The following is a 24,718-nucleotide window of genomic DNA, read 5'->3' as shown; positions in this document are numbered from 1 at the left end:
GACGTAAGCATCCACTGAATAGGGATTTTTAGAAATTCGACCCTTAAGTGCGTAAAAAGGGTTAAAAAGTGTATATAAAGACAAATGTCCTGACAAACTCATCAACGCCCAGCCCAAACCCCCTGAACCTAGAAACATGAAATTCGGGTAGTGTATTCCTCTCATGACGTAAGCATCCACTAAATAGGGATTTTTAGAAATTCGACCCTTACGAGTGTAAAAAGGGTTAAAATGTGTATATAAAGACAAATGTCCTGACTGACTCATCAACGCCCAGCCCAAACCCCCTGAACCTAGAAACATGAAATTCGGGTAGTGTATTCCTCTCATGACGTAAGCACCCACTAAGAAGGGATTTTTAGAAATTCGAACCTTAAGAGTGTAAAAAGGGTTAAAATGTGTATATAAAGACAAATGTCCTGACTGACTCATCAACGCCCAGCCCAAACCCCCTGAACCTAGAAACATGAAATTCGGGTAGTGTATTCCTCTCATGACGTAAGCACCCACTAAGAAGGGATTTTTAGAAATTCGAACCTTAAGAGTGTAAAAAGGGTTAAAATGTGTATACACGGATTCGTCAATATCTCTCAGGCCCGATAAGATATCGACTTGGTTTTTGCTTACGAAGGTCACCCATACAAATGATTAAAAATATAATTCAAAATTTTGTTCTAATCATATATGTGTATAGGGACATATGTTCTGACTGACTCATCAACGCCCAGCCCAAACCCCTGAACCTAGAAACATGAAATTCGGGTAGTGTATTCCTCTCATGACGTAAGCACCCACTAAGAAAGGATTTTTAGAAATTCGACCCCTAAGAGTGTAAAGGGGGCGCTGCAGCCCAGTGTCGTATGCGTTTATTCATTTATATCCGTTTAGATTAGTAAATCTGCTATGCAGTTTAACAAATTTTACAATCTAACTACAGATTCATCGTTTCATATTATTACCTTGTCTTTTTCTCTTAAAAATTTGGAGCCCGTGAATGGACGTCACGATAATCTTGCCCAGGGCGCCAATATTGCTAAAACCGACCCATTTCAAATTATTACTTCAAATTCTCCAAGTTTTTATTTATGAGAGCGGGCAAAGCTGCGACGGGGATGCTAGTACGTTAATGCAACGTCATTTATGCATTGGCACTGTCCCATTGTCACCTTATTCTTTGTTTTCCTCATTTCCTGCTGTATGCTTATATCTGTATCTTTTCATTTCTTCTATTTCCAAGCGTTTCTTATTCACCACCTTTCCTTCCTTGTCCAGGTTATTTATAGCCGACTCCTGTCGGTCCTCTCTTTTCATCTGTTACTCGCCGCGTTTCTTTTCACCGGAACCCTTTTCCTCGTGGAAGAGAATGGAAGGCTGCGACGCGATTTATGATTGGATTTAAAGCTTCCGGATGTAACATATTCCCCTCGGCGTTCCACCGAGAAGAGCGTTATTATTAACTGTAAGGAATCGAGGATTCTGTTCTTCGATATCTTTTTTTCAAAACCGACAACTTCATTTTTGCGGTTTGTGAAACGGCGAACGGGTATCGAGGCAGCGAGACTGATGGTTTGATGGGATATTTAGGTCAGACGGCGGAGGATCAGGTGTCCACGCGCGCCGGGTATCCGCAGGATGCATTTATCGTCCTTTAGAAGAGAGCCAAGCGACGCGTAGGCAGTAGTTAAGATGAAGTCACAGAGGGGAGGGCTTCTCGCGGACCAAGGTGATCCGGTGCGAAAGCGAGAGGCCCTCCGCGGGAGAAAGACCGACGTATAAATTCTGAAAGAGAGAAAAAGGAGCTTGGAATAGGTGAGCTAAGGGGGCCAGCTAGGAACCAGTGTAAACAGAACAAGAACAATGGTTAAGGGTTTGACCGCTTCAACATTTAAGGTTTTTTCGGGAATTTTTTTTTAAGAAATGCAAAATGCTTATGAAAATCCAATTATATTAATTTATTATGCATATATTAAAGTAGAAATCGTTTTTTTTTTGTTTTTGTTGATATATCGGGCACGATAACTCAATCTATAGAGTCCATAACTAAGCCGCGCAGGTTGGAAGATGGTGGGGGAACGCGGCGAGCTCTCCGCTAATCGCTTTCCACTTCGTTTGGGAGTATCGCCAATCAGAGAGAAGATGCGCACGAAAGAAGGAAAACTGGTCTTTTCGCAGTTATGAATTTCGGTGACGGCAGGTGATAAATGTGACTTTAGATTTTTCAGTCCAAACGCTAATGAAATACTTTAGGCGAGAAAAAGATTTCGAAATTTTGAAGCTGTCTAAGTGGTGTTACCCCTTAAGATCAGGTCAGGAACACGTTTCTGTCATTATACAGTGTTGAAGAACCCTTCGAGCTTCTGATATCAATGTATATTTCAGGCAGAATTCAAAATGGAAGTGAAAAACTGCTGTAGATGGCGTCAGGCTTAATTAGGAGGTTGTAATTAGTAAGCAAAACATAGAAACTCGTTGGTGAAGCACTCTTGAGTACGTCATCGTTTCCAGATGCTTTAACGAGCATTTTTTGTCAGCGGACAGCCTTCACGCCTGGCCGAATCGCGGCTGTTCACCCCCCATGGGCTGTAAATTAATTCGACCGATGACGTTTTCTGCACCCTCGTGCTTCGATCCCTTGAAACAGGGACAGTGAGTCACCGATGACTTTCCGTCAATTTCCGCCTCGTTTCATTGATCCTGGGGAAGCCTGAGGTCGGCAGTCAAAATTCTTCCCATCGGATATTGGTTACTCACCGTCAGCTGCGGCCATTATAGTGGAATATACATAGAATTTCTATGCCATGTTTAAACAACTGAATTACAGGGCCGGCCCTGGACCTAGGCAGACTAGGCGGCCGCCTAGGGCCCTCCAATGTCTAGGGCTCTCCAACGTCTAGGGCCCTCCATCGTCTAGGGCTCTCCAAAGTCCAGGGCCCCCCAATTACAGAAAACATTAAAATTGAAATCACCAGTCATACCAAAGTGTCTGAGCATTAAATGAAACTTCTACTTGAAGGGATCAATGCAGGGCCGGCCCTGAGCCTAGGCAGACTACGCGGCCGCCTAGGGCCCCCCAAGGTCCAGGGCCCTCCAACGTCCAGGGCCCCCCAATTACAGAAAACATTAAAATTAAAATTACCAGTCATACCAAAGTGTCTGAGCCTAGGCAGACTAGACAGCCGCCTACGGTCCCCCAAGTTCCAGGGCCCCCATAAGACGATTTTGCGTCTAAGAATGCAAGAAGAGTAATGTTTACTTGAATATCAATCTAAATTAGTTATACAAGCTTTAATGTTAATTTTCTAAATTTTATTAGACCTACTTTTTTTTATGTCATATATGTGAAGGGGGTCGCCTCGGACCCTCGAAATCTCAGGGCCGTCCCTGCTGAACAAAGATACCGTTTTGTATTTTTAACGTGAACGCGTTTTCCAGGGTCAAGTCGGGGTTCCCTGCCAACAGGCTAATGGCGATTTACCCTTGTTGCTGGCGCCGTAACGCTGCGTTCGTTTCGACCACGAAAATAGTTGAGCAAGAGAAAGAAGAGGATAAAGGCGGCTCGGTCGGATGAAAGGCTGGCCTGGAAACGAGAACGCGGATAAAACGACCAGCATGGGGCGAAAAATCGAAATAAACGCGGAGTCAAATCACGTTTTGTTTGGAGATCCACGCTCGCTGTACTGCCCTTTCTTTCTTTCCCACTTAACGGGATCTAAAAATAATTCGCCCATGCAAACAAGGGAAAATCGTTGCCTGTCCGTTCGCTGAACTAAAGTTGTAATTTGTAAATGTTATGCTGCCTCTTGACAGAAGAGCTCCACTGAAACCTCTTGCTGTGTTTCAGTTTATTTAATTGAATATTTCTCTGTGTATGTAACATTTCATTCATTCTTTTAACCCTTTAACTCCGGCTACTTTTAGGACATCTGACTACATTATAATTTTTAATTTAATTACTGAAGTGATATTCTATTTTGTCACGTAGACAGACCGTTTTTATCAAACGTGTCTCCTTTCAAATAAGCTTAAACATCTGGAAAGGAAAACTCTCGGGCAAACCGACCATTTACTCTCATAATAAACAGAAGGCCCACCGATAGCAGAACCAAACACTTGGGAAAGCAATGGGTCCGCCGTAATCAAATAGCAGATGCAACCACTCTAAACTGTCGCAGAGGCAGGTGGACCCAGCCTGATCACTCGAATAGTAACCAGACCACCCTTCTTAATTAGTATATAAACCCGTTCGTACCAACGATCGGGGGCAGTACCAGAGTTCATCTCGTGTCGAGCACGTCGTGTACGGTAGTGAGTTGGTTACTATTAGTGAGATCGGGTTGAAGTCCCCTTCGAGCAACATTCACCTTATAGAATCCGCGAGTCGTGTTTCTATTTGGCATTACAATTAACCACACACAACACCCCCGCATTGCCAGTGCGTGAACACCGAGCATAGTGGAAATAGGTAATATATCACATTATACACCTATATTCGCGACAACAACATCTGTAATAGACCAAGATTGTAGAATATATACATTGCTGTGTCAAACCCACATTAGCATTCTCCTTTAAACCCAGTGAAACCTTGTGACAGTTCCTACCACAATACAATCTTACCGCTCGGGTTGTATTGATAATAAAATAAGTTACGCGGCCGCCAATCAAAAAGCCTCTGATAGCCACGCGCGCTGCCAAGCCGTCGGCCACGTAACAGAACTGGTGACAGCGGTGGGATATAGTCACATAGATCATTTTCACTGGCATAATTACTTTCGTGGAATTTGACACACGGCTATTACTTTGTTGAACAACGATTGTATACTAGTTTTCCTAGTCACATTCTTTAACCAACAAATTCATTCAACATGGCGAATGAACAAGCCAATATTTCTTCAGCCGATCTTATGAACTTAACAGTTTCGATCGCAAATTCTATGACACTTTTGACACAAAGATCCTGCATACAAAATGTTGCGTTAACAATACCAACATTTGATGGTGAGAATCCACCTTTATCACGTTTTGCACAACTGGTAGAAGATGGATTGACCTTGATTCCTGAGGGAACAGAAAGGGAATACCTTACAATTATTTTAACTAAACTCACCGGTCCGGCGCGAAGAAGTACTTTAGAACATCAATTCACTTCGGTATCCGCGTTGATCAAGCATTTGAAGAGAAGATTTGGACCAGGAAAGAGCTTATCGCAATTTCAAACAGAAATTGCCAGGCTTCAAATTAGGGAATACGAAAGTTTGAGAAACTACATCGATAGAACAAGCCATCTTGTTTATTGTACAAGAGGAGCGATTAAAGAGAAATATCCTAGACATTCAGAGGAAAATATTAAACAAATGGAAATGGATATTTTAGAAAATTTCCTAGATGGATTACCAGACCGCATCTCTTTTAAGGTATCAGCACAAAATAGAGACATTAAAAACTTAGAGGAAGCTTTTGACGCTGTGCTAGAGGTAGACAGGAAATTAAGAAGTCGTCGTGATTTGGCACGAAACACATCACCAGGAGGCTGGAACAACAGGGATCACCACAGCAACGAACGTCGAAATGAAATTTCATACCCTCAATCTCCAACACGACACGATCGATATAGAGATCGACAGAGGAGACCATCTAACTCTGAAGACGAGAGAGAAGGACGACCACGTACATCAGCATGGACTGTGCGATCCAGGAATCAATCGAATTCACCTTCTTATCGTTCAAATTCACCACGCACAGATCAAGATGAAAAACGGTTTACAGTTTTAAAACGCAGTGAAAAGGATGATACTTCGCAGCTATATTGTTGGCGATGTGATACCCAAGGACACGATGAAAAACGTTGTAGGAGGAATTCGCAAAATTTCAGACAGCGATCATACTCTCGAAATTCTTCAGTCGAATCAAACAAGTCTTTAAACTCAGAAAACGCTCAACGGAAAGGCGAGGCGGTGAGCGATCTGCAAAGACCTCGCCAAAAGATAGTCAGATTCACGGGAGAATCCTCATCAAGGAAACCCCAGCACCAAGAATAAAAATCAAAGTTCCGGAATTAGAATTAGAAACAGCTGAATTTTTAATTGACGGTGGCGCGGCAGTTAACTTAATAGTGCGCGATGTTCTCGGAGATCAAGCCAAACGTATCACTAAAGAAGTTATTGAAATCACAGGACTTACAAAATCACCTATTTATAGCATAGGAACCACAATTCTTCACATTCACGGTAAGCCTGCATTATTTTACGTAGTAGAGAACCTTGCAATAGAAGCCGATGGAATTATAGGCAGCCCATTTTTATTACAAGAAGAAGCAGAAATTTCATATTATCATGGAACACTAGTATTGAAAGATAAACCTATTCGACCACTTCGTTTTTCAAATTACCGAGATTTAGCTCAGCAGAAAAATCCGAAATCGACTAAACACCGTATCGAAGCTCGAACAACAAAACAAATTGCAATTCACATAGCTAATCCAAATATTAAAGAGGGATACTTACCGCGACTCAAAACATCAGAAAATATATACATTGGCGAAGCAGCAGTATATAATCGTGACGGCATTTGTTACGCGTTAGCAACGAATACCGGAGAAGACGATGTAGACATCGAAATTGAACCTCAATACATTCATCCTTACGATATTTACGACTCGTCGGACGACGACCCAATTTCTTCATATATGACCGAAAACACACCAGAAAATAGAGCAACACGAATTAGAAATCTTTTAAGAACCGATCATCTCAATGCAGAAGAACGTAAACATGTATTCAACATCGTCGACGAATTTTCAGACAGATTTTACTTGCCTGGAGACAAACTAGGAGAAGTACCGAATTTTTACCATTCAATTCATACAACAGATGACGTACCGATTAATACAAGACAATACCGATATCCACCAGTACACCAAGACGAAATACAACGTCAAGTAAAGGCTCTGTTATTACAAGGAGTCATACAGCCATCTAGTTCACCATATAATTCTCCGTTATGGATTGTACCAAAGAAACCAGACGCTAAGGGCAATAAGCGTTGGCGTATGGTAATCGATTTCCGAGCCTTAAACGAAAAGACTTTGAGTGATAAATTTCCTTTGCCGAATATCACCGAAATTCTAGATAAATTGGGAGGAGCAAAATATTTCACAATTTTTGATATAGCAAATGGATTTCATCAAGTTCAAATGGATCCTAAGGATTGTCCGAAAACAGCATTCACAACACCGGATGGGCATTTTGAATTTGTACGCATGCCATTTGGTTTAAAAAATGCACCACCGACATTTCAACGCTTAATGAATCAAGTTATATCTGGTCTAGAGAACGCTCATGTATTCATAGACGATATGGTTGTTTTCTCTTCATCACTACGAGAACATGAAATAAAAGTAAAAAAATTACTCAATCGGCTCAGAGAATTTGGACTTACACTGCAGATTGATAAATGCGAATTCTTACGTAAGGAGGTTACTTATTTAGGACACATTTTAACAGAAAATGGTGTTAAGCCAGATCCTCGTAAATTACAAGCTGTAAAAGAATTTCCCATTCCTAAAACACAGAAAAATGTCCAGCAGTTCTTGGGACTGACAGGATATTATCGCCGTTTCATAAAAGATTATTCTATTAAATCAAAACCATTAGTTCAATTATTAGGTAAAGGAATTTGTTTTAAGTGGACCGAAGACCAGCAAAAAAGTTTTGAAAATTTACGCGACGAACTCTGTACACAACCAATTTTACAATATCCGGATTTTAATCGACCGTTCATTGTTACCACTGACGCATCAGATTACGCAATTGGAGCTGTACTTAGTCAAGGAGAAATAGGAAACGATCTACCAATTGCCTACGCATCTCGTACCTTAAATAAAGCCGAAAGGAATTATTCTGCTACAGAAAAGGAATGTCTTGCAATGGTTTACGCAGTACAATATTTCAGACCGTATCTTTATGGAACAAAATTCACACTCGTCACAGATCACCGACCGTTAGTCTGGTTACACTCTGTCAAGGATCCGACATCACGACTTATGAAGTGGAGACTCAGACTCTTAGAGTACGAATATCAGGTTATCCATAAAGCAGGAAAGACGAACAAGAACGCAGACGCATTATCACGTAACCCAGTACCATCTTGCTTACCACTTATACCCCGAGATCCTCAAGACCCCGATTACAAGCACATAGGACAGAAACCAGAAATCGACACGGATTCCATAGGATTTCGTGTGCGGCAACTACAAAGGGACAGGGAAAGGAGACCGAAATATCAAGAGGAAAACACTAGCTCTGATGAAGAACCAGCTCGTGGGAAGGTTCAATATTCTCCAATAGCAGATAGACCGAGAGTCTTACCTAACTTATCGCACGAGATAAGTATGCCAGATGAACACATGGAAACAATAAACTTTCATCCGCAAGCAAATTCTACTAAAATCACATCGACAGAAGAAGACGTAAACTTGATTTCATTCGAAGAACCATCAGAAAATACCATTACGGAAAACACGATAATCGCAAACCCGCAACAGGATTTACTTAACCATACACCATTATCACTTGTAACAAATGAGGGAATTTTACAACCACAACCTGTTAACGAAACAATAGGAACGGCAATCCAGCAACCACAGGAAAACTTTGACCGTACCGTTGACCCTTATCCGTTCACACTTCTTGACACAGACACTCTTTCCACGGAGGGAGATGACCTGCGAAGAAAAGTGCAACCTTCACAGACACTTGAGGTTATTATCTCTCCAAACACCCTGACCATCGAGGAAGGTCATTACGCACATTTCATACCTGCGGACTGTAAATTGGTAACCCCCATTGGAAAACTGTTACTGGACACAGAAGCAATAGATTTACAACAGCTCATGTCAAAGAAACCGCAGAAAGGAGACGTAATAGAATCAGCAAATGGCTCATACAAAGTTTACAGTATAATAATATCAGATAATTTTTACGACACCATTAAAAGTGAAGATATACTAAACGGACTACAAACACTGAAACAGCATTTAGATCAAAATCCAATTAAATCATTTAGAATATCAGCAGTCGGAGATTTTCATAAATTACCAACCAATGAATTAACTAAATTAATAAAGGACGTTTTCAACGGTACAACACAGAAAATCATCATATGCAATTGTTCAACGATTACACCATCAGAAGAAGATCGATTACAAATAATTCGCGAAGCTCACGACAGTTTGATAGGAGGACATAAAGGAGTCACAAAAACATATAAACGCATCAGAGCGAAATATCAATGGCCAGAAATGCACAACGAAATACGAAATTATATCAGGAAATGTCCAAACTGTCAAGAAGAGAAATTAGTTAGAGCAAAAACTCGTCAACCAATGTTAATTACCGATACCCCGATAGAACCATTTGATAAAGTTGCTTTAGACACCGTAGGACCTTTACCTTTAACGCCTAGCGGAAATAAATACATTCTCACAATGCAAGATTGTTTAACGAAATATTGTATAGCAGTAGCAATACCAAACATTAGAGCAGCCACAATAGCAGACGCTTTCGCGAGACATTTTATTGCCATATATGGAACACCACGAGCAATATTAACAGACAAGGGAACTAGTTTTATCGGAAGCTTAATGAAAAATCTTTCAGAAATATTCAAAATCAAACAAATCACAACTTCTGGATACAGACCACAAACTAATGGATCACTAGAACGAAGTCATATAGTACTAACAGAATATCTTAAACATTACATGAATAATTATGAAGATTGGGACCTATTAATACCATTTGCCATGTTTTCTTATAATACTTCCGTACATGAAGCAACAAATTTCTCTCCATATGAATTAATATTTGGAAAACCAGCCCGTGAACCAAGTTCGTTTCCAACTGGCGAAAGGTTAAAATCATATGGCGACTATTTAACAGAATTAATAACTCATACTATAAAAATCCGCAACATAGCAGCCGATAATTTGATTGCCTCCAAGCACCGTTCGAAGAAGTACTATGATAAACATTCCCGACCGGTAGAATTCAATGTAGGCGATTATGCTTATGTATTGCTAGAACCACGAATTAGTAAATTTGATCCACATTATGTAGGGCCATATGAGATCATTAATGTAACAGATATGAACAACATTGTATTGCGAACACCTGACAAAACGATAACAAAACACCAAGATAAATTAAAACACGCTTATTTTCCATCCACAGCGGAAAAAACGGAAATAACGGGAAATCATGATTCCGGCACAACTACTTCTGATACCTCTGGCTCTGGTTATGAGTCAGACAGCGATTAAAGGCGGTTCAAAGGTGTTACCACTGGCGCAATCAACGGGTTTGTTTTACGATAAATTGTCAGACATACGGACATATCAATCGCAATGGCGATTGGTCACGTCATTGGATGTTGATAAATACCTTGCACATGCACCACCAGTAGAACAGATAATTCTGGCCATGAACCAACTTTGCAAAAAACACGGTTTAGAAACTTGCCTCAGCATGGAAGTAGGACCACGATTACTTAAAAGAGAAGAAAACACTATGCAGTATAGGAATCTAATACAAACAGCAATAGGAAACGATGCCTTTCCAAAAAGACGACCATTACGACGCAATGCACCATTTGGATTTATTGGCACAATCAACAAAGCATTATTTGGAACCTTAACTCAAGAAGACGCAGATTTTTACAACCAGGAATTGAATAAGTTATATAAAAATCAACTTGAAATAACGGAACTCAACTCGAAGCAAATACACATTGTGAAAGGGGAGTTTTCAGCCATACATGAAAGATTAGTAAATTTAACACAGGTTACATCTGAGCTGATAAAAGCTGCATCAGAACATTCGCGATTCTTAGAAGAAACTAGGTCCGAAATTGCCCAACTCCGTTTTGAAACAGCTATAAGGGATACCATTTTAGAATTAGAAAGAGGATTGGACGACTACAGCACTAATTTACTATTATTAATAGACGCAATATTATTAGCGAAACAAGGAATAATGCATCCTGCCGTTTTTTCACCACAGCAATTATTGAAGTCAGCATTAAAGATCAAACAATCTTTAACTTATGAATTTCCATTATCTCCAGAAGAATTATTAACTGAACAAATCGAGAAACTAACGAAATTAAATGTAGTATTTGCAAAAGGCAGAGTATTATTTGAACTCACCATACCGCTTTTGGAACAAAAGGTGTTCAATTTGTATAAAATCTATCCTTGTCCATCAAAGCAGGTTATTAAAGAAAAAGAAGTAGTTACGTACATACAACCACAAATTTCATACATTGCAGTCACTACAGATGAGCAGCAATACTTTTTACCTACCGAGGAATATCTTGGAGTTTGCCGAGTTCATAATAATCAGTTAATAGGACCATCAACATTACCATTATATCAGGTAGAAGGTCATGCAACCTGCGAATCTACCTTGCTTTTGAACCCATCCGCCATAAACTGGGAAACCTGCGATGTAAGGGTAACCACCAAGCTTCAACCATTCTGGCAAGTGTTAAGCGCTCCTGCTACCTGGTTTTTCTTTATGCCAACCCATAAAAAGGCCCAGGTATATTGTAAAGGGGAAAAACCAACTATAGCAAACATTTACAATACTGGAATTTTCAACCTCGAACCGGGATGTAGAGCCACAGTAAATGCGATGCAATTAAAAGCAATGGACACAATAGTAACCATGGAAAATATTATTCATTACCCATCCGCGTCATACAATTTATCAGTAATCATTCCGAAAATAACAGAACATCACCTATCAGTTTTAGAAACCAATTACACTAATACAGATCAAGTAATCACAAATTGGAAGAACCTTCCGACAGCACCAAACCTAGAGGAATTGGAGCATCGGGCGAAAGAATTGGAACTTCAAGAAATTTCCACAAATCGTATAAAAATATCAACATTTTCCTCGTTTGGAGTAGTATCTTTGATCCTACTATTAATAATTGGGACAATAATAAAAAGTAATATACACAAAATCATTAATAAACTAAAACCTTTGGACAAACCGAACGAAATTGAATTGCAACTGGAAGAAATACCTAAAAACTCAGAAGAATCAAATTCAAATAATATAAATTTACCAAGGGAAAAATCTTCAGCACCTAGACCAAGTGCCACAATATTCTAAGGGGCCGTAGCCACTCCTACACATCCCTCCTCTAAGAGTCGAAATAAGAGTGGGGTAAGATAAGGGTTTTCAGACTATATAAGCAGTTCTCGGCACCATAGTCTCATCAGTAGACATCCTCAAGAAAATGAACACCATCAAGAATATAGTTTTGAGCAGTTCTGTTCGGATCGGAATTGTCCACGTGGACAATCCGGTAGAATTCTGGGCGCAGGTGGACGACGGTCGGGAAGAAGCTAGGCGACTGTACCGGGACCTGTATCGGTACATGAGCGACCGCGGCCACCTCCACTTTCCAAACCAGGGAAGACTGACCACTGGACGTCTGGTGGCGTACAGAAGTAAAGAAGGTACTTGGGTCCGAGGAGAAGTTCAACACCTGGTGGACGGCCAGTTCGAGGTGGCTCTTCGTGACCACGGCAAGGTGGTAAGGGCACCGGTCGACCAACTTCGGACCTTGCCGCCACGCTTTCAAAATCTACCGTGGCAGGCCTTCAAGGTACGGGTACGGGGTATCCGCCCTGTATGCAGGACCTGGAAGATAGAACAGGCCAAGAGGGTGTTGGAAGGAAGGAGGGGTCTGCTAACCAACATCAGAGGCGAGGGTGAGGTCGTGGCAGATGTAGCCCTCGATCGTCTACCAGGACAACCACCATTCAACGTGGCGGAGGCGTGGTTGGGCATGAGATACGCGGTTCCAGGCCGGGTATAAAAGCAGACCACAACACCATTCTTCCAAAACACTTATCTGAGCGGACCGAAATGTGCTACATCAGGGAACAACCAACTGAGAGGGACACCAGTCGCATCGAGCTGCTGATGAACTTGACGGCCCGCCTGTGCATGCGCAGCACTTGCTACAGATTAGACGTTGGCATTGTCTGTATGCAGTGTGCTCTCGAAGCAGCCCTTGGAGCAGCAAGGATCTATGACATGGTGGAGGTACACTATCCACTACCAACGGCATATCCGCCTGGGGCCTGCGATATTTGCAGCGCGCCCCTGATGGAGTTGCAGGCCGCCTACCACTGCGAGGAGTGTATTGCCGCCATCATCATGGAAATGGAATACCAAAGAGCAAACCAACCCATACCACCGCCTGCAATAGTACCAACCTGGTACACTGAGAGACAAATCCGATCGAGGCAGCCTGGACCCAGACGTACGCTTCGACTTCATACCGCAGTTAGCAGCATCACCAACCATCACACGTAGCGATAAGTACACACACATCACACATAACACCCGACATATTGCATTACAACACCAAAACTTCAACACATTCTAGTGAGTGTTTTCCTTTCCAATTGAAAGCATCACGATTACCGCGATGTTTCATCTAAGGGGGGAGGTGTCACGTAGACAGACCGTTTTTATCAAACGTGTCTCCTTTCAAATAAGCTTAAACATCTGGAAAGGAAAACTCTCGGGCAAACCGACCATTTACTCTCATAATAAACAGAAGGCCCACCGATAGCAGAACCAAACACTTGGGAAAGCAATGGGTCCGCCGTAATCAAATAGCAGATGCAACCACTCTAAACTGTCGCAGAGGCAGGTGGACCCAGCCTGATCACTCGAATAGTAACCAGACCACCCTTCTTAATTAGTATATAAACCCGTTCGTACCAACGATCGGGGGCAGTACCAGAGTTCATCTCGTGTCGAGCACGTCGTGTACGGTAGTGAGTTGGTTACTATTAGTGAGATCGGGTTGAAGTCCCCTTCGAGCAACATTCACCTTATAGAATCCGCGAGTCGTGTTTCTATTTGGCATTACAATTAACCACACACAACACCCCCGCATTGCCAGTGCGTGAACACCGAGCATAGTGGAAATAGGTAATATATCACATTATACACCTATATTCGCGACAACAACATCTGTAATAGACCAAGATTGTAGAATATATACATTGCTGTGTCAAACCCACATTAGCATTCTCCTTTAAACCCAGTGAAACCTTGTGACAGTTCCTACCACAATACAATCTTACCGCTCGGGTTGTATTGATAATAAAATAAGTTACGCGGCCGCCAATCAAAAAGCCTCTGATAGCCACGCGCGCTGCCAAGCCGTCGGCCACGTAACAATTTTAAAAGATTTTTTTATTTTATATTAAGAGACAGCCACTATTTGATATTAGCAAAAATTAACATGTTTATATACCACCCCCGCCTCTGGCGGTTAGATTGCAGTTTAACCTAACCTAACCTTAAACCCTACCCTTACCCTGTCTATGCCCACCCTCCCACCCAAAAGCTAAGCTAAGCTAATTGGGTTAGGTTAGGTTAGGTTAGGTTATTTTTTGGATTCGAAATTATTGGAAAATTTTTGAAAAATTGTGATTTTTTAAAATGGCATAACTTTGTAACGCCACGTGATATCGACCTCGGGACACTTCCTATCGTCTTCTCCGACAAAATAGGGAAACTGCAATCCAACCCTTTTCTCTCTCTTCTATTCCTGTTACCAATTACGGACTGTATTTGCAGCAAATGGCATAACAAGGATCAAACTTCTCTCACGTGATACAGTTTGCGGCGGCGGGGAATTACGAAATAGCTAGCGGGTTGCCCAAGATACACCGTGTCCGGTAGTTTCTCTTTGTTCCACTGGCTGCCTCCTGGATAACCGGCTATCCGCATCTGTATACATACGTTCTCGCATTGCACCGTAATTACACGGTTCTCTTTATTTTTCTCCCTCTACAGAATCGCTGATCCATTTAATCCGTTAGATGATAAATTATTCTTTCCATCGAATTTTATGTAATTCTATCTAACGTTTTATAGTTACCATTTGATGGTAACAAAAATAAACAATTGTTAGTTGATAAAAATCCAAACCCAAGGTTACAACTCTGTTAATTTAAGAAATGTTAATTAGAAGTAAACAGTGCATAAAATTAATATACTAATTAAATTGTGAATTCAGAAATTAAATTTTATGCTTCTGTTACTTCACCAAATGATGAAACTGTTAATTATATCTGAGGTATGAAATCGCCAGCTTTAATATTTATTCAACAGTGTGTCATGGATGGAATAAATTCGGATGTAAAGCAACGGTACAGACATCCTAATCCAGATGCAGGAATCAAGTTTTCATGAATTCTTGCCTCAATTTTCTTAGTGGAACAGAAAGCCAGCGGACGAGCCATATGACTCGAGGATGATCAAGGTGATCTTCCATGGAAGATTTTCTTTTTTTCTTAATTGATCGAACGCGGAACAATCACGATTGCTCAATGAACAGGGAATTGATACCGCGGTGCTGCAACGATTTCGTTCCACTCGTGACGATTTCTCTTCTATCCATGAGATGCTTTCAACCAATTAACGCAACGTATTTCAATGCATCACCGTAAACAAAGAGGATTCCGCAAAATGCGGCGAATGTGCCCCATTCATTCAATTAATTCTACTTGGACCGAGCTGTAAGGATTCTTCAATGGTTGATCAATATAGTATGGCAACAAATTAAATGGTCAGTATTTTATTACCAAAATGGTCAGTACATAAATAGCAAATGGTCAGTATAAATAAAAAATGGTCAGTACATAAATGGCAAATGGTCAGTATAAATATTGAATGGTCAGTACATAAATGGTAAATGGTCAATATAAATAAAAAATGGTCAGCATGGAAGGATACTGACCAAAGGATTTTAATACTGACCCTCCACATTTAAATAATGGCACTTCATATTTAAATACTGACCCTTCATATTTAAATAATGACATATTAAAATACTGACCAGTAAAATATAAGCCATATAGTATTAATTGTTCAACTTCTGTTTAACCCTTCTGGGAACACCTCAAGTACTTCAGATAAAAATTTAATCAAATAATACAAGCCATATAGTATTAATTGTAACTTCTGTTTAACACTTGGGGGAGCAACTCAAGTACTTCAGATAAAAATTTAATCAAATAATACAAGCCATGTAGTATTAACTGTTTAACTTCTGTTTAACCCTTCTGGGAGCAACTCAAGTACTTTATTTTTTTTTTTAATATTGGTTTTTTTAATTTTAAGATCAATCTAACTTTTAGAGTCAAAGGAGATCCAAAGACCCTTACAAGTTCTACCTGCCCCATTGAGTACCGGAGATGGTCACATGACATTGATTATCAATGAGAACAAACATAGCTGTGAAGAAGGGTCGTAGAGGGAAGTTGTTAATGGCAAGCGAGCAACAACGGGTCAGTAAACAGTAGGAGGCACTTAATGACTGCCAGTATCGATTACAGTGAACAAAGGTGACGCTTGTCAATTGAACTCCCTCCTTGGGTGCTTGCGTTAGATCTCCGGGTTATCTGTGACCCCTAGTGCAGTGACATTCAATGAGTAGGATGAGATTAACATAGGGTCGTTAGATCATCGCTCAGGTGTAAACCCGGTGATAAAAATATATTTATTGATGATTTTCAAGGTAATAGGTCAATTGCAATCAGTTGCAACGAATAAAATTGTTCTTTGAGGCATTTCTTCAGCTGCTTTCTTTTCTTTCAGATTGGACAAAGTTCATTCTGAAAGGGGATCTTTTATTTCCGACTTCCTCCAAGTAAATTAGCCCACAACAATGGGCCAGGATAAAATCGACCAACCGTGTGTCTACTCTTCCAGGTCAAAGTTTATGGTTGGTTGAACTTCAGGTCGAGGAAGAGAGAAGAAAAGAAGGGTATACACGTGGCACCCATTAAAACGTGTCAATTACTGAACTGTAAGATCTTGTGCCTTATAACTTGAAGTAATACAGGGACTCTTGAAATTAATCAAATACTTTTTATTTAATCAAAATGTAGTGATTAATTATAGATCTTTGATAAAATAGATTTTTAATAAAAGAAATACAAAACAAATGGGAAATATTATTTATTAGACAGTAATTAGAATTTGGTCAATAACGTGACTTAGTATTAATAACAGATTTAATTCACCAGTTTTTTACATAGGACTTAGTTAGGACTTGTCTTTTTTTAATTGGCTCCAAAGATTCTCGATTGGGATTAGGTCTGGTGACTGAGGTGGCCATTTTAAAACATTTAACCCTTTACTTTGGAGCCATGATTTGGTCACTGTATTTGAAAATACTAATCATACCGATATCAGAATAATTTGTAATTTCAAAATTAGTTCAGATTCTATTGGGGTTAGGTCTGGTGACTGAGATGGCCATTTTAAAACATTTAACCCTTTACTTTGGAGCCATGATTTGGTCACTGTATTTGAAAATACTAATCATACCGATATCAGAATAATTTGTAATTTCAAAATTGGTTCAGATTCTATTGAGGTTAGGTCTGGTGACTGAGGTGGCCATTTTAAAACATTAAACCCTTTACTTTGGAGCCATGATTTGGTCACTGTATTTGAAAATACTAATCATACCGATATCAGAATAATTTGTAATTTCAAAATTAGTTCAGATTCTATTGAGGTTAGGTCTGGTGACTGAGGTGGCCATTTTAAAACATTCAACCCTTTACTTTGGAGCCATGATTTGGTCACTGTATTTGAAAATACTAATCATACCGATATCAGAATAATTTGTAATTTCAAAATTAGTTCAAATTCTATTGGGGTTAGGTCTGGTGACTGAGGTGGCCATTTTAAAACATTAAACCCTTTACTTTGGAGCCATGATTTGGTCACTGTATTTTAAAATACTAATCAGGATAATTAATTTCAAAATTGGTTCAGATTCTATTGAAATTTTCAGGTTCACCAGCTACGACGATTCAGTGAAAGAAAATGGCCGATTGGTCCTAAAACCGCAGAGATCAAAGGTACACGAAGCGTCGCAAGATCCCGTTGGTTCTTCTTACTAATTATCATCCTCATAAACTCTTAGAACGTGGAAAGGAACAAAGAAGTTTCTCGCGTTTTTTTCGACCGGTCGTTAGGGACGCGAAGCCCACCGTGTTTTCTTCTCCCTGTCACCAGAATCCCTGTTCTATTTCACACGAGCGAGGCGAGTTGTATCAAGAAAGGCGCGCTACGGAAACGGATATTAGAAAACCTCGGCTTCGAGGACTGATCTTTCAAGCCGGCGATCCTGCTGTCCTCGAGCTGACGAATCAACGTCAATAATACATCAGAACGGCCTCGATTCCTTCAAGGATAAGGTCTTAGATCCCGGGAGAGCTCTCGATTACTTTCGCCATTCTAAACGTGCTCGAATTTCTAAGAAGACTATGCTCTTCTTCCCTCGTTCGACGCGATCGACGCCGAAGAGAAATTCGTGGGAATCGTCTGCTGAAGGAAACACGATTTCTCGCGATCCTCAAAACTTCTTTCAGATATCTCTGCTTATTTCTTTTTTATAGAATGAAGGATACCTTGAAGTCATAAGATGCCATGGGTTATTTTCTAAGAAGAAATTAATGCAGCATGCAAATGATGGGTTAAAGAAGAGGAAGATCCCAGTTGGATCTAATATTCTTGAACTTTGGTCCCAGGTTAATTAATTGTTGGTCAGCCACTTATAGAAACCAGTCTAATGTTACACAATTTCAATTGATCCATTGAACCTTGACACAGTATATGTGGTTTTGCTTTCAAACTATAGCAAGTCTGTATATTTTATAAGGAGGGAATCGTGCCGGTTCTTTCAGATGCTTCTGATGTCATCTATTCAAATACCCACATGCCAGTGGTGTTGATAATGTAGCAGACTTGGGTAAAAACTTCACATATACATAATTATCTACAATATCTGTGTAATTATAATTTTGAAAAATTATAAGGAAATTCAATTAATTTCACAAATATTTCAAAATAAAACAAAGGTAACAGACTTCATTATTATAAAAATTCAGTGGAGGATGAATTCAAAATAAAAAAAGGTAACAGACTTCATTATTATACAAATTCAGTAGAGGATGAATTCAAAATAAAAAAAGGTAACAGACATCATTATAAAAATTAAATGGAAAATGAATTCAGAATAAATAAAGGTAACAGACTTCATTATTGCTATAAAACTTCATTACAGAATTAATTTAAAATAGAAAAAGGTAACAGATTATTGTAATAAAAATTCATTACAGAATGAATCCAAAATAAAGTAAAGTAACAGATTATTGTAATAAAAATTCATGGCAGAATGAATTCAAAATAAAAAAAGGTAACAGATTATTGTAATAAAAATTCATAGCAGAATGAATAAAAATAAAAAAAGGTAACAGATTATTGTAATAAAAATTAATTGCAGAATGAATTCAAAATAAAAAAAGGTAACAGATTATTGTAATAAAAATTCATTGCAAAATGAAATTCCTAATTTCTTCTGTTTTTCAGAATAAGAAATAAGAAGTAAGTTTCCATTGGACTCACCAAAAGTTGCATTCAGTCTGAGAGCTGGTAATTCCTCAAAGTAAGAAAAACCTTCTTCAAACACTGTGAGTGAATATGGATCGAGAACTTCACGGGCACAAATTCTTCGGTCACGATCGTGCAGAGGCTCGCTCGGAACTGGGGAGCACGATGAGCAGGCACGTCAATGAAAGAACGCCGGGGCATCGCCGCCGCTCATTCGAGCATCGCCTGCACGTGCGCGTGCGACACGCACGCGTCTACACGAATGTGACGGGTGCGTGCGAGCTACCCTCTCCCCGGTTATTCTTTTTTTTCGGGGGGGACGATATGGAAGTATCGATTCGTTTTACCCCCGTGTGGGAAAGCTGTACCCGTTTCTGCATTTCCTTGCGGCATTTTCATTCTTTGAAACTTGATGCAACAAATTTTCTGTGTCAATGGGTAGCCACACGAGGGTTTTAGGCTGGCTAAGTGCCCCTATTCCCTGACAATTGATGCTAAAGATATCATTCACTTTGAAGACAATGGAAATAATAAGCTCAAGGTATTTTTTGTAGGTTTATATTTTAAGGGAAACAATTGTTCCTCTAAAAGGAAAGTACATCACTTTGAGACTTACACTTTGGGAAAATCACATTGCACGAGGTGGGCAATTCTTGTTTGAAGTTTCACGGAAACGACTGGTCACTTCGATTCGATAGTCGCGCTCTGTAACTGACGAATCGTCTGGAAAGAGAACAGGGTTATCTCGTTAAAACTTTCAAAAGAAGAACTTTTTATGTGGTGGATTTCTAAAGAATTTCATTGTTTCTTTCATTGTGCTGTATCCATCCACCACATTTTATACTTTATTTTTAATTATAAATTTTAAGAGATATTGATTTTTCAAATTTATTGAGTATGAAAAGTATAGTTAATTGGAATGTCCACGGTTCAAATCCTTGGTTCCCAACATTTTTTTTTTATGATAATTTTTATGTAATAGTTATTCAAAAAGAGACAAATTATAATTAAAAAGAAAAAAAAAAAAAAATGTTGGAAACCAAGGATTTGAACCGTGGATCTCTAGATTGCGAGTTGTATGTATATAAATAATATTAAATAATTTATATCCTATTAAATATTTATTAATTACCTATTAATAAATTAATAATCAATAAATCTAACGATACTTTATTTTCAAATTTTATCTTAAATTTAAAATTTTAAGAGATATTGATTTTTCAGATTTATTGAGTATACAAAGTATAGTTAATTGGATGATCCACGGTTCAAATCTTTGGTTCCCAACATTTTTTTTTTTTATGATAATTTTTATGTAATAGTTATTCAAAAAGAGACAAATTATCAATAAAAAAAAAAATAAAAAAAAATGTTGGGAACCCAGGATTTGAACCGTGGATCTCTAGATTGCGAGTTGTATGTATAAAAATAATATTAAATAATTGATATCCTATTAAATATTTATTATTACTTCCTATTAAATAAATATTAATATTTATTAATATTTATAAATTTTATCTTAAATTAAAAATTTTAAGAGATATTGATTTTTCAGATTTATTGAGTATACAAAGTACGGTTAATTGGAAATCTAAACAATACCTTTTTTGCATCTTCCAGACTGGCAGGAATGTATTTTGCATTCACTGTTTGTGCCAGCTTGCTGTAATCCCTATAAAGGAAGTATTGATCCTTCAGCCACTGTCTTATAGTCAAGATCTTCTCTTGCAGTGCAACAATTCCATCTGTAGGCAGGTTCGAGTCTTCCAGTTCTAAAATATTAATCAATCAATTTCTCTGCTTCAAGGATATGAATTAAAGAAGGAATGCTTTTACCAGGTTTCTTGAATGCTGAGATTTTAGGAAATTCAAGAGGTTTAAATGGAGGAATGGTAGCAGAAGTCATTTCGCCAGGACCGAATTCTAATCGAGTGCATTCCAGCTCCAGCAAGTAATTACGGATGTCCTCGCGTTCCTGTTGCATCCTCAGGGCAGCAGCCTGCTTTCGCAGATGACGCGATTGTCTGCACTCGAACTTCGATTGTTTTTCTTCAACTTTCCCTTGATACGACCCTTTCCGAGCTTTGGAAGCTTTTGAGACTCTCTTCACCTTTGCTCTTCTCCCTCTGACCCTTTGGTTATGGCTGGAATCCTGAAGAAATTTATTTATTAATTAGGTAAACGAACCTTTTTAATTATCTCACAATTATTTACCGTTCTAATATTTTCTAGAGATTTACTCTCATTCTTCTCCATGTTTTCAGGCACCTCCGACTCGGCTGACGGCAGCTTCACTACGGTCTTATAGTTCTTATACCGTGGTTTATCCGTGATTTTGTTGATCGTTTGGATCCTGTGTCTCCTGACGATGGCGTTGATCGCATCCTTGTTCAACTCCCTCAATGTACTCGTTGCGTCCGTCTTTTTCGGTGTCTCTGTCAGAAGCTTCTCGCTTGAGATGGTCTCCGGTTCCCTGTTCGCCTCTTCTTCTATCTCTACTGGTGTCTGTTCGTTAGATAAAGACTCCTTCTTCACTTTCAGCGTTTCCTTCACAATCTTTCCTTCATTCGATGCACTTTTCCTGAAGACAATACCCAGGTAATTATGGCAACTATCCAAGTATAACGCTCACTCATTAATGAAATTTTGCCACCTTGTAGAGCTCGTCCAGTTGAACACACCCATACTCCATTTTGGGGGCAAATGGATAACTATTTAAAAGATATTAACAATTAAAGTTATATAGAAACGGTTAGCTCCGAGGTAAAACGCATGACTTGCAATATAAAGGTCCATGGTTCAAATCCTGGGATCTGTTTTTTTTTTTTTTTTTTTTTTTTTAAATGATAATCTGTCTTTTTTTCAATAACTATTGCATACAAATTATTATAAAAAAAAAAATTTTGGGTACGAAGGATTTGAACCATGGACCTTTAAATTGCGATAATCCTGTCATATTGATTGTCATACTTTTCAATGTAAGGAGTAGCTAACTTTGATTATTAATATCTTTTAAACAATTAATCGTCTGCCTCCAAAATGGGGTGTAGGCGTGTTCAGCTGGACGAATTCTACAAGCTGGCAAAGTTTCATTAATAAGTGAGCGTTACACTTCAGTAGTTTTGTTAAACTAATCATAAATTATGAAATAACAAATTTTATCTTTCCGAGTCTTACACGATCATGGAGGAGCTGTTTTCTTTCAAGAGTGCATCCTCGTTATTGTTCACTTTGGTTGATCTCTCATGATCATCAGAAACCACAGAAAGATCTTCAGTTTTCTCTTCGGTATTTTCGTTGGACGATTTTCTCTGCTTCCTGCTTTTTCGAACGTGCTTCTTCCCGGTCGTTGTTTGTTTTGATGGCTTAAGAAGATTGATCGGCAACACCTCGTCCACGTTCTCAGTTGTCCTCACGTAATTCGAAAGCTCCTCGTCGAGGCCAACGTCGCACTCGCTGTTGCTCTTTATTATCTTCGGCGCGATCAGTTCGATTATCTCTTTGTCTCTGAAAACAAGGCGCGGCTGAATCATCATTACTTTATGAAATTAAAAATCCTTGAAGCTGAAACTTTCGAATAAGCCACAGTGTTTAATTACTTCTCGTCGTTGATCACCTTCTCCTGGATGATCTCCGCCTGTTTGTGAGACGTGATCTTGATTTCCTTCACTCCAGATATCACTGTCTCTCCTGCTAACTCTTCTGAACTCTTCTTCAGCTGCAGCTCCGTGGAACTCGACGAGCCAGAGGAATTGGAAGCTTCTTCAAAGGTGTCGTTCTCATACTGCAGCTTCTGCTCGTCCATGGAAGAAACATTGGATGCATCTTCATCCTTGTCTATCGGGTTGGACAATTCTGAGATGATTTCGCTCCTCTCGTCGCTTATCCTGATCACCTCGTCTATGGTAGTGTCGTCCTCAGGATTCGTTGTATTCGACTTCCCTTCGTTCCTGGATTTAACTACCTCTGAAATTGTTTCAGGAGCAGCCGAGCGTTTGGAGAAGATCGTTGCTGCGGAAGATTCTTCACCGTGTCTCCTAGAGTCTTCAGAGAGTAATACATCATCCCTGATCTGAGAATTAGTCTTCAGATCAGACTCCAGGTTTGAAACAGTCCTCAGAGACTCCTCTGTTCTTGAAGCACTCCTTATATTCCCTTCAATTTCAACTGACAATGAAACTTCTGTCCTTGTTCTAGGAGATATTTTGGGAGATTTTTTTGAATGTACATCTTCATCAGAAGAATTGACATTGTTTGTACCTGAACCTTGCATCTCCATTTTGGATTCAGCCGATACCTGTTGAAAAACCTTGAATTAATACAGTCCTTGCAGAAGTAGTCCAGAATGAAGTTTAAGTTCAGTAGTGTAAGTCGTATACTGCTCCTAGTTTCAAACAAAATTTGCTTGTTCAGTGCGGCTCTTAAACCCATCACTACCTTTGACGCAATCTCATTTCCCTCGTGAACTAGCTTACTGTTGTTGCTTTTAGGCGTGTTTTCTAACGAACTTTCAGTGCTCACGAGGCTGTGTGTTCGTTTCTCCTCTTTATGCTTAATTTTGTACTTCCTGTCCATCTCTTTAAGCCGCATCAACACGGCTGTCGCCTTTGAATGTATCATTATTTCCTTCCTTTCAATTCTTTCTTTGTTTCTATCAACAGAAGATGGTTCCTCTGACTTGACTGAGCTTCACTGGCGTCACTTGTAAATTTTTCGGCGCTTCACCGAGGCGAAATGCGCTTGCTGGAAATCGTTGCTATAGAAACGATTCGTATACAATCTACTTTGAAAGTTGATGCACAAGGGAGGTCTTTAAACGTGATTCGTTTATTGGAATTGATAAGTGATGTTATCGTCAAGAATTTCGGATTTTATTTGAACGATTAATAATATCACACATAAATAAAAGATAAGGTAAAAGTGCAAAGTTCAATTTCTTCTGTGGACAAAGTGTATGCCATAAGGAAAAACATATATATATATAAAGATTTCTTCTATGTCATAACAGGGAAACTGTTATAATTTCATTCTTATCGCAAAATAATTGTGTAGAATAGGTTCTGTATCATTTTTAAAGTATTAGAAATGTTCTATCCTTGTTTGAAATGATATGATAATAATTAGTACTGTTATCTGGCAATTACATAAATTTAGATATGAAAAGGAGGGATATTACATAAAACAGTACAGATAAAGTTCTTTCAATT

The 24,718-nt window shown here is 39.2% G+C and overlaps 1 protein-coding gene and 1 long non-coding RNA gene across 2 annotated transcripts; one reads left to right on the top strand and one right to left on the bottom strand.

The window, feature by feature from the left end:
* Positions 1 to 15,089: 15,089 nt before the first annotated feature.
* Positions 15,090 to 17,029, top strand: LOC117608924 (uncharacterized). Its single transcript, XR_004582448.2, has 3 exons — positions 15,090 to 15,619; positions 16,241 to 16,620; positions 16,701 to 17,029. It is a non-coding gene; the product is annotated as an uncharacterized LOC117608924 (long non-coding RNA).
* A 3,066-nt stretch (positions 17,030 to 20,095) lies between these two features.
* On the bottom strand, positions 20,096 to 24,351 carry LOC117608911 (uncharacterized). Its single transcript, XM_034334667.2, has 7 exons — positions 23,949 to 24,351; positions 23,111 to 23,808; positions 22,689 to 23,018; positions 21,726 to 22,092; positions 21,348 to 21,663; positions 21,114 to 21,283; positions 20,096 to 20,234 (listed from the first exon to the last, which is right to left on the bottom strand). Exons 1-7 carry the CDS (start codon positions 24,129 to 24,131, stop codon positions 20,193 to 20,195), a joined length of 2,106 nt encoding a protein of 701 aa, XP_034190558.2. The 5' UTR covers positions 24,132 to 24,351; the 3' UTR covers positions 20,096 to 20,192.
* Positions 24,352 to 24,718: the final 367 nt, after the last annotated feature.

This window comes from Osmia lignaria, chromosome 8 (genome assembly GCF_051020975.1).
Source record: "Osmia lignaria lignaria isolate PbOS001 chromosome 8, iyOsmLign1, whole genome shotgun sequence".
Lineage (NCBI taxonomy): Eukaryota > Metazoa > Arthropoda > Insecta > Hymenoptera > Megachilidae > Osmia > Osmia lignaria.
The sequence above is the reverse complement of the archived record's forward strand: the minus strand, read 5'-3'. Positions and strand labels throughout refer to the sequence as shown.

Bases quoted from the DNA above. Each gene is read 5' to 3' on its own strand.
- LOC117608911 (XM_034334667.2), bottom strand. From the start codon at position 24,131: ATGATACATTCAAAGGCGACAGCCGTGTTGATGCGGCTTAAAGAGATG. The intron at 23,019-23,110 runs GTAATTAAACAC...CCTTGTTTTCAG, and splicing joins AAGGTGATCAACGACGAGAA to AGACAAAGAGATAATCGAAC. The intron at 21,664-21,725 runs GTAAATAATTGT...AAATTTCTTCAG, and splicing joins CTCTAGAAAATATTAGAACG to GATTCCAGCCATAACCAAAG.